Below are 9731 nucleotides of genomic sequence, written 5' to 3'. Positions count from 1 at the left end.
ATTTTCTATAAAAAAGGACGAGGAGGGGGCCGAGTAGAGCGAGAAAGGATAGGAAAGACATCAAAGTTCCTGCTCAGTGCCAACTGAAGTCTGAAACCTCCCGTTTTTTGCTATCTATCTATACTTCTTGCAATAAAAATTCTCCTAAAAATATCCATAAAAGAACAAAATTTGCGATAAATAATTTGGTCCCAAAATGTTGCCTTTTTCGAGTGCAGAACTTGGTTTCTTTTGTTCGCTACCCCATCATCGCAAACACAACGTCTCCTTTTTACATGCGAGAACAAAGGAAACCCGTTGGGAAAGGAACATACTTTTTTAGCTCTCATCATTCTATGAAAACTGGATAAAAACTTTCACATCGCAAATCTCGATTTGGCGGCAGTGTGGCAATTCTCGTAGGCCCCGGATTGTGATTCGTTGACTCTGTCTACTCAGTCCTTCAACAATACTCTTCGACTCCGAGCTGGCTAAATTCACCGTGGAAATATCAATCTATCTACACCACACCGCTGCAGAATGGGGCTTGAAAACTATGGAGGCTATTCAACCGTCAACGGCCCACCGCTCGGGACCGGAACTTGAAGCTCTTTGAGGAAGCTCTCTTGGTCTGTATGCCAGATCTTAATCTTAATTCGTGCGGTTGGTTCAACCGCTACTGACTATGAGTACTTACAGGCGATGTAGGACTAGTGACTCCTCCCGAAGCCATGAATATCTGTGCCAAATAATAGACTCGGCCCTCTGTGCTTCCGGAACAAACGCGATGACATCTGTACCTACGACGTTCAGACGTACTGTGCCTTACAGAGTGAGGCTATTAATCCCACTGGTCCCCCAGTGCTGTGACACCTTAATTCTTTAGATTTTTTCCATTGATGTGCGGATTGTCAGAAACGTCGTTTGCTAGGAAGCCATTGTTTGCACCGACCATAACCACCTGTCCGACATGAGTGAGTCAACGAATATACTTATCAACACATATTCCGAGCACTGTTTGCTGACAGTTCACTGAGCATAGTAGCAGAACTTGGGTGCCAGTGCTGAAGCGCTGACCTTTCGCTGTCGATATCTCAAATCCAAGCGGTCTTACTAAGGAGCTTCTGGAGGTTCACAACCAAGCAAACATTCATCGCAACCGGTGCGAAGTGGTACACTGCCACTGTCTACTGCTTAATCCACAAGGAATTTGGTCGACTCGGTATATACATCATAAAGTTCGACGGTCTATGGAGAATCAACAAAGATCCGGAGGATCAGGTAGAAGCATTGTCTTGAAGCGTCCCCTGTGTTTATGTTAACGGACGAACATAGAGTCATTCTAAACTATAACCGCATACGACATCGCACTGTTTGGGTAGAGTTTCTGGTTATCGAAACCACGTTCCAGTCCATCGGAGCACGAGGAGCACGACCGGGTTCAAGCGCGTACCGATGGACGACCTATTTACGCACTTCCCGTACTCGTGGATCCCAAGATGATCAAATCCAACCTCTCCAACCATATTGTCCAACCCCAACAATATATCTGAATATCTGGAGACCATATATACTTCATCTCCTGTTTTTCCGCCTGGTTCCGGAACGTGGAACGGTGGGAGATGGGAGAGATGCAAATTCATGATTGAACATTAGCGCTCGCGTTTGATGGAGCTTTGACCACGATATTATGAAAACCTGCCAAACATCTTTCATTATGATCCTGTATGCTTGATGTATACTTGATGAGATGCCTTAGGCAGTTTCCCCCCCTCCCCCTCGGGAAGGCCACTGATTTGACACGGAAATTGCATTATGTAGTGGCGCAGCACCGCCGTGTAGCCGAGGGGATCCACCGGCACAATTTCTGAGAAGCGTAGCGGATCCGAAAAATATCGCATCTTTACTATGGCATTTACTACATACGGCTGTTTCAGACCCCAACCAGTGGCTTCATTTCCAGAGTATTCAGCATGGATGTAAGTAAGCGTTTAATTCCGACGTCCGGACGTATTAGCTGTAGCCTCTGTCCGCAAGTTCAGCGAAAGCTTAGAGGCTAGTACACGGGTCGGGGCTCGTGTGTGAAGACCCGAAGTTATCGTTGACCATTGATTTTGTGCTGCCATTCGCAAATAGTAAAACGCGCGAGTTGCAAGTATCGGAAGATGATAAGTTCCTCCGATAGACTGGTTCCGACTGGCTTTATCCAACGGACGTAAGAATACCAGTAGAGCTATGTAAAATTGACACCAAATTGATCCCCCGCGTACGTCACGGTGATAGGAAATTTGGCCTTGTTTTAATTTATTTATACACGCCGACGTTGAGAGGAGAGATCGCGTGACCGAACAGTCCTTCATCGACATCCGTCGACCTGCCATCAAGCATAGCTACCTGCGCATAGTATGACACTCTTTCCGGTCAAGGTGCTATCAGGCTACAGAATCAAGTTCGGGAACACGAGTATCTTTGTTCTGAAACGCAAATATTTCCTTACGTTCTGTCCTGGTCTCGAGGCGCTCGTACCTCAACAGCTGTCGTGTTTTCTCACAGCTTTAATCCAGCACAGAGAATTGTGGTTGACCACTGTACCACTACCCATACTCCATCTCCAAATATGTACATGAGTGGCCCTCAATGACCTCAATTGACAACGTTTCACGTTCGGTGGCTCTACATGACTCGGAAATCGTCTCGGGCCCATCGACCCATGTCCGAAACACTTTCTCAACGGCGAATTCAAACGGACAAGTACAGATCCACATAGCGATTGCATCATCTATCATCGCGCTTGGAAACATTCCGATCATACTCAAAGTTGGGGAACTCTGTATAAAACTGCTACTCCGTGAATCACCAACCCAGTTCCTCGCACTTCTTCACAGTAACATGTCGCGACATCCCAGGTCGGTCCCAAGCATCATTCTCTACGATATACCCGGTCATTCTCCCCAGCCTTGGGCTCCCAACATTTGGCGTATACGGTGAGTTTCTGGAGGCCTTTGTCCTCGAATACAACTGATCTCAAGCTCCGCGACACAGATTCGTCCTGAATTTTAAGCGACTACGCTACCGAACAGTATGGGTCGAGCTTCCCGACATAGAAGCTACGCTTCGGTCTATCGGTGCTCCTCCTAGTTCTTACCACAGTGACGGAAGACCAGTTTATACCCTGCCGGTTATCGTAGACCCAACCCGTAGTTCAACTGCGCCCACGGTTCTTTCTAATCCGAACAATATTGCCGAGTATCTAGAGTCGCTCTACCCTGCCCGACCGATATACCCGGAGGGCTCGCGCGCTCTTCAGATCTTATTCGTCCACTATATCCAGGAAGTGTTTGCGAAACCTCTTTTGACCATCATGGTTCCCCTCAGTTATCGTGGTCTTACCCAACGTGGCCAAAGCTTTGCTCATCCCTCTACCCATTCTTTGCCTCCCGGGCCCGAACGTGAAAGGGCTTGGATGTTGGTTAAAGAGCAGTTCGATTTCCTCGCCTCGGTCCTCGACAAGAATGTTGGTGATGGCGACGGCGTCTGTGCCATGGGCCACCATGTCTCCTATGCAGATTTCGCATTGTGCTCCGTCCTCATCTGGATTGAGAGCATGGCTGCGCTCGACGGTTGGTCCAGAGTAAGGGAATGGAACGGCGGACGTTGGCTTCGCTTGAAAGATAGGTGCAAGGATTACATGGACGTTTGTTGATATTCCGTCGTCTGTTTTCCTTTTTTCCTTACATTTTCTTCGTGGCATCCCTTTGCTCTCTAAATGCTTATACTCAATATCTTTGGTAATCGATAACATTTTTAGAATATATTTATAGGATAAACTCTTTACACACTATATTTTTTTTTATCGTTATAACTTATTCTTGATGATGAATAGACAATGAAACGAATATTGCACTCCAACACGTTTATTTTGAGGTCCAACCCGACGGACAGCAACTTGATCAAAAAGCGGCTTACATGGATGGACACGACATCGCTCGCTCACGACATTCGGCTATACAGAAGTAAAGGCAAACTAACAATATGTCCATGTATTCAACATACGAAGTACAACTCGTCAAATCAAAGATAGAATACACATCTCACAAGGGCGATACTACCCACAACCGAGATGGAACACTCGCAAAGGAACGGGTCGCGGGAGCGGGAAAGTCAGACAACACAGCTAGAGAGCTGTCGTCAATTTCGCTAACCGAAACTCTTTCATTCTCTTGATAGCGGCGCGTGAATGATTGTTCAAGCCGCCTTCAAAAGCCCATGTTGCATCCTTCCATTCGTACTTCCTTCCAACGGGCTCCACTTGAAGCGAATACGATCGTAGTAATGTGCTTCCGCCAGGCTGAGAAAAAATGATGGTTTATCAACGGAGCTGCAGAGTTCCTTTTCAAAATCAACTCACATGTTCCCCCAGATAACGAGTGATATCGACCGCCCATCCAGCAATCGAAACTAAGCATCTCCCGTTCGACTGCAAAACATAATCTATAGCATCGTCAATTGTCCACTCTATGGCTTGTTCATTGGCTTCCTCCTGGTCTAGAGGAGGCACTCCATGGAGTGCTTTATGCTTCATGTACTCCAAGGCTTCCTTCAAATCCTCTTCTCTCGCTGATCGGAGGCCGGTAACCAGACCCAAGCGATGAAGGAGGAGGATTACCCACTTCGATGGATCCCAGGAAACAAGTGACGGCCCAGAACGAAAGTCGTGTGGGAACGCGTGCTGTTCACGAGGCCGAGGTTCAAAAGACCTTTGCTAATTCAGACAAGCGACTTACGTGCTTGGGAAAGGGGAATGAACAGATGGCCAGATCGTAGAGTTACGGAATGAGATAACCTACAAAATTGTGGCTGCCTTCGCCGCAGGTCAAGATAGCCAATATCTATGTGTTCCGGCGATGGATTCAGTATTGTATCTGGAACGTAACAAGACAAAAGGAAAAGAATTCACCAGGCTTCCTCTGGAAGTGTCCTCGTCAGAGTAAGGCTGGAGTCCGTCCCAATGAGCAAGCCTTGAAAGAAGCGGGATGTTGAAAAGATACAGTCCAAGGGCAAAAGTGTTATTGAAACATACGAGTTGACGAGGAACGTGCAGTGCCACACTTGGCCAAACTGGTAGGTAAATTCTAGGTGAAATCGTTTAGCAAATAGAGCCTTACCGGCTAATCTAGCCACCAGCCCCGCCCAGACGAAGGCACCTTTTGCATCTCCCCAGGTCGACCCTATAATTGCAGGGAGAACAAACCCAAGAAATAAAGCAAGTGGGACTACACGAAGTGTTAATAGAGAGTTGGAGGCAAAAGCAACTGAGCAGCCACGTACTGTAATGACTATGTTGAAATCGTACAACTAGGAGAAAGGAATCAATGAGACTTACTGTATCCGAGCGATGTTTACGCACCTGGATCCCGTTCTAGATCTTCCCGATCCACCAATTTCATCTTCTCATACTTTGATTTGAAAAATATCCATCCCATGTGGGAGTATAAAAGCCCTCGTGTTGCAGCGTATCTAAAGACAGGTTGATAAGAATAAGAATTCTGGTACTTTTAGCCCCGAGAACGCGTCCGGACAACTGACGGGTCATGTTCAACGTCGTCTGTAAATCGCTGTAACGACGCAGAATAAGTACTGTCTCACACAAAGCAAGTGCACAATACATACGTGATGAAGTCTGTGTCGCAGGCACCTTCAATGTTTTGGGAAACGGTCAGAGACGCAATGTCTTTCCATGATGGTTCACTCACCACCACTAATTGGAAGCTAACCAGTCAGTTCAAGCCAACTTCATGATTTGTCTTCAAGTAAGAATCACCTTTATTGAGCCCTGAAACCCCGCTGATCCTAGTGCTGCTAACAGTATCCTTACGCCCAAACTAGCACGAAATGCTCTATGAGAATACAGACGATGATAACCAATCGTTATTCTAGGGTTAAATGTCAAATATCGGAAGCCGTCAAGACGAAGGATACACACCCAAATTCCGACAATTGCCAGGAAACAAATCCCAAAACCAGTGTTTTACGCGACACCGAGGCTGTAGGATAGTAATAGACCCCTACGAGCGCAGCGAGATGGACGAGACAGAAGAAAATCGCATTGCTCCACCAAATTTGAGTGGGTTCCTTGGGGTTTGAATTGGAGGGGCCGAGCTTGACAGACTGGGAGTCCATAGGAATCTGCGCCTTGAATAAACCATGTCGACAGGCTTATGTATCCGTCTGCACAGCCAGTAAATCACACGTAACGGGGTTCAGAGAGCAAGCGGCGCACAACTTTAGACTTGAGCTTTACACGTTCACACACATATATAGAATGTGGCTCGGTAATAATGCTCACCGACGGCTCTCCCATTATATCCTGATTCACATCCTCAGAATCGAGAATTCAAGTGGGTGGCCAAGATCTTGCACAACGCTTGTAATATACAGTCGCTTTTCCCAACAGCATATGGGATAGGATACAACGATCGGATGTCATGTTACAAGCAGGATCGTGAGCTGCAGAATATGATACAGGAGAGTAAAAACGTAACCCTACACACATGTACACCAAATAACACCAAGAATATATCGGCAAATCTATGCCTGGACGAAGCAGTGAGTGTTGTTACAATGTAGCGATAGAATGAACTATGATGGAAGAATGTTGAGAGGTGCCCTACGATCCCATCAGGTCTCGGGGCCTCGGGCTGAAACTTAAACGTTTAAACTTTCAGTCATTTGTAAGAACACGCACGGGTGGAGATACAGATGACTTACTACATGTCACCCGTAATCAATCATCGTAGAAGCGATCGTTTCGCTCAATCATCACAGGGACGAGCACACCGAACTGGTATTGGCCACCTTTTCGGTTGACACTCTTACCCAAGGACAGACTTCTCCTCTGTCCTACTGCCAAGTAAACAGGGATGGCCTCTGTTCGATGCTCTTCACAATGCCCGTCCTCACACATCTCCAGGTCATACTCGTAATCATGTTTCCTGCGTGAGCTTCGAGACCACTGCGATCGTAGTAACTTGACTATCCTTCGCAAAGCGAGAAGGAAGGCAGTCGTGAAGATGACCGCACATATCCACGACAGTAGAACGATCTGCAATATTCCGATTGGTGCAAAGACATCGATGTGTTCAAGCACATATTGTCGTACTGTGATGAAGAGAAGGAAGAGGGCCTGGTAGACACTGGCAACAGAGCCTTCGACAAAGGAGAAAACAGGAAGATGGGACATGATGAAGGACTGGTAGGGACCAACCCAGTGAGGGTCGAGAAGGTACGGGGAACCCAGTACAGCGGGCAAGTCAAGAGTTTGCGCACATTGCGGTCAAGAGCTTTATATGTCAACAAAATACCCCGGACTGCCGATGGTCAATATCAATTACGTAATGTATGTGACATACGTGACATGACCGGCCGACTCTTGATTTCTCATCTCAATCTCATCCCCTGACAGCGACGTTCACCATTCTGTATTTTATAAATAGTATATTCGGCGTTGTCGTACCGTAGCTCTGAGCAGCTCACGTCCGGCGCTTATTATCACTTCCTATCGAGGGAAACCGAGGACAGCGATGCAGAGATGTTCAGGAGGAAGAGTGGTGTGTTGCATGGGAGCGAGGAAGGTGTGTCTTGTTTATCGCAAAAGTCCCAGGTTCGACCTTTCAGGCTCGGAATTGTTGCACTACCACCTACGGTTGGTAGCATGCAGCGATCACGCCTCGCACGTGCTGAAGATTCGAGTCGTGGTCGTCGCAGACCTTCACGTTTAACCTTCGATCACCTCAGCCTCAAGGACATCAGCATGCGCGTTGGGGTAGTTTACGTCTGTCCGAGTCAACCGGAACTGCCAGATCATCATTGACCCTCTCATTTGCGCCAGGAAGTTTCAAGACTCAATACATGCTGCAACAAAAATGGTCGGTCGGAAACACTTCATCCTGTTTACGTCTTTTGTCCACCGCAGAGAAAATGAAGGCAAACTCACGGAAACCTTGTCAGCTATCCGCTTGTATCGCTGATGATTGGTGTCACCCTTACGCTCCGAATACCGTACCGCCCCTGACATATTACAATTAGATGCGGTTCTTGAGGGATTCGGGAGGAAAGTGAAGCTGGTACTGGTGATTGCATCTGGCTAGGGAATTAATCAATTAATCTCTGAATATGTTCTGGCAAGGTGTCTACTGGTAGTGTATAGTCTACCGGGTCGGAGGTCCGAGTGGTGCGAATAATCAGAGTCATTTACAGTACCAAACACCGGGTTGCCTGATGGCCACCTTCGCTAAGACCACCTTCGACGCCTCGGTTTATGCTGCGTCGCGTCCTACTTATCCCAAGGCTTTATTTGAGCTCATTTTCAATTACCATCAGAATGTTACATCTCTACCAACCAAGTCTCTTCCCCAGATCGCGCCGCAAGGGAGAGCGAGGTTTGATACCGCCGTCGATCTAGGATGTGGTACTGGTGCGTGGCGTTTGCATCACTCTGGATGGTAACGACATTGTCCGGGACCTTCTAGGTCAAGCGACAGTGGCTCTCACTCCGTTCAGGAAAGTTATCGGAGTAGAGCCAAGCGCAGGGATGATAGCAAACGCAAAGAATCGATTGCAAGAACGGCACGGTGTGAACGAAACTAGTGTGTGCAAATATACCCAACTGGTTAACCTCTAGCTCATAATCATGGATCTATAATCAGGTTCTGTCTTTTCTCAATTCGATTTCGTTCAGTCGTCAGCAGAAGAGCTGGGCTTTTTGGACGATGAAAGCGTTGATCTGGTCATCGCAGGCAAGGAAATCGAGTCTTCCGATTCCGTTCAACTAGCATACCTTGCCTTGTAGCGCAAGCTGCTCACTGGTTCAATTGGAACGCGTTATGGCCAGAGCTTTCCCGAGTCCTTAAACCGTATGGAACAGTCGCTTTCTGGGTATTTCTGATCTGCTTTGATCCGCTTTAAATAGCTTTACGACGTCCTTCTTCAGGTTTACTCTGAATTTCGACTTGCCCAATACCCCAGTCTCACACCTCTCATCAACGAGTATGCGCAAGGTGCTGACCCTGATAACTCCTTGGGTCCACATTGGCAACGACCTGGAAGGACAATATTAGAAAACCATTTGGTTGATGTTCCTGACCCAAAGGATGTCCCGGGCACAGAGACATCCTTTGCACCTCTTGACCGCGTTTATTTCACAGGTAAATAGACCTTTATTCCACGCAACCATCAACTCCAAAATGCCCTTCTAGGTCCTTACTACCCCGACCTACCCCCTGCCGATACCCTGCCTGTCATCCTTCGTACCAGGACGACATGGAATGGGCTGTTGGGCTACTTTCGGACTTTTAGTTCCCTTCATACATTTTTGGAACGTCATCCTGAAGACTCAAAGCACAAGGACGGCGATATTGCTGAACGATTCTGGAAGAGTTTGATGAAATGCGCTGCTGAGAAAGACGGGAAGCCTGAGGTGAAGGGGGAAGACGAGGTGACTGTTGAATGGCCTGTTGCGCTGGTGCTAGCGAAGAAGCTTCCTGGCGACAATTGAAAGAGAAGTCCACGCAGTAATGCTGTGATCACATCCCTCGTCTTGTCCTCACCGAAGTAGGAATAAATAACTTATGCATGCCGTCTCCCGCCAGATCCGGAACCCGAGTCTGCTAGTAAGTACACACGACCCGCTAACTATAGACTTGATGGAATCCAGGTGAAGATACGATGCCACGGCGATCGTTGAGCCCGGTTGT

The 9731-nt window shown here is 47.4% G+C and overlaps 4 protein-coding genes across 4 annotated transcripts; 2 read left to right on the top strand and 2 right to left on the bottom strand.

Moving 5' to 3' along the window:
• The first annotated feature begins 2332 nt into the window (after nucleotides 1-2332).
• E1B28_005798 (uncharacterized protein) lies at nucleotides 2333-3885 on the top strand. Its single transcript, XM_043150387.1, has 2 exons — nucleotides 2333-2963; nucleotides 3022-3885. The coding sequence occupies exons 1-2, from the start codon at nucleotides 2617-2619 to the stop codon at nucleotides 3680-3682; spliced, it is 1008 nt and encodes a 335-aa protein (XP_043011474.1). The 5' UTR covers nucleotides 2333-2616; the 3' UTR covers nucleotides 3683-3885.
• Nucleotides 3886-4153: 268 nt separating this feature from the next.
• On the bottom strand, nucleotides 4154-5462 carry E1B28_005797 (uncharacterized protein; the record flags this gene model as incomplete). Its single annotated transcript, XM_043150386.1, has 9 exons — nucleotides 4154-4327; nucleotides 4388-4708; nucleotides 4764-4766; nucleotides 4827-4868; nucleotides 4937-4997; nucleotides 5060-5087; nucleotides 5145-5252; nucleotides 5308-5334; nucleotides 5387-5462. 9 exons carry the CDS (start codon nucleotides 5460-5462, stop codon nucleotides 4154-4156), a joined length of 840 nt encoding a protein of 279 aa, XP_043011473.1.
• A 980-nt stretch (nucleotides 5463-6442) lies between these two features.
• E1B28_005796 (uncharacterized protein) lies at nucleotides 6443-7326 on the bottom strand. Its single transcript, XM_043150385.1, has 2 exons — nucleotides 6748-7326; nucleotides 6443-6697 (listed from the first exon to the last, which is right to left on the bottom strand). The coding sequence occupies exon 1, from the start codon at nucleotides 7217-7219 to the stop codon at nucleotides 6764-6766; it is 456 nt and encodes a 151-aa protein (XP_043011472.1). The 5' UTR covers nucleotides 7220-7326; the 3' UTR covers nucleotides 6443-6697; nucleotides 6748-6763.
• Nucleotides 7327-7407: 81 nt separating this feature from the next.
• E1B28_005795 (uncharacterized protein) lies at nucleotides 7408-9532 on the top strand (the record flags this gene model as incomplete). The annotated part of the gene is made up of 7 exons (XM_043150384.1): nucleotides 7408-7610; nucleotides 7868-8452; nucleotides 8508-8624; nucleotides 8685-8774; nucleotides 8828-8913; nucleotides 8969-9182; nucleotides 9234-9532. The coding sequence occupies exons 2-7, from the start codon at nucleotides 8257-8259 to the stop codon at nucleotides 9530-9532; spliced, it is 1002 nt and encodes a 333-aa protein (XP_043011471.1). The 5' UTR covers nucleotides 7408-7610; nucleotides 7868-8256.
• Between the last annotated feature and the right edge of the window lie 199 nt (nucleotides 9533-9731).

The sequence above is a fragment of the Marasmius oreades genome, chromosome 3, assembly GCF_018924745.1.
Source record: "Marasmius oreades isolate 03SP1 chromosome 3, whole genome shotgun sequence".
In the NCBI taxonomy this organism is placed as follows: domain Eukaryota; kingdom Fungi; phylum Basidiomycota; class Agaricomycetes; order Agaricales; family Marasmiaceae; genus Marasmius; species Marasmius oreades.
This window is presented reverse-complemented; position numbering and strand designations above follow the sequence as displayed.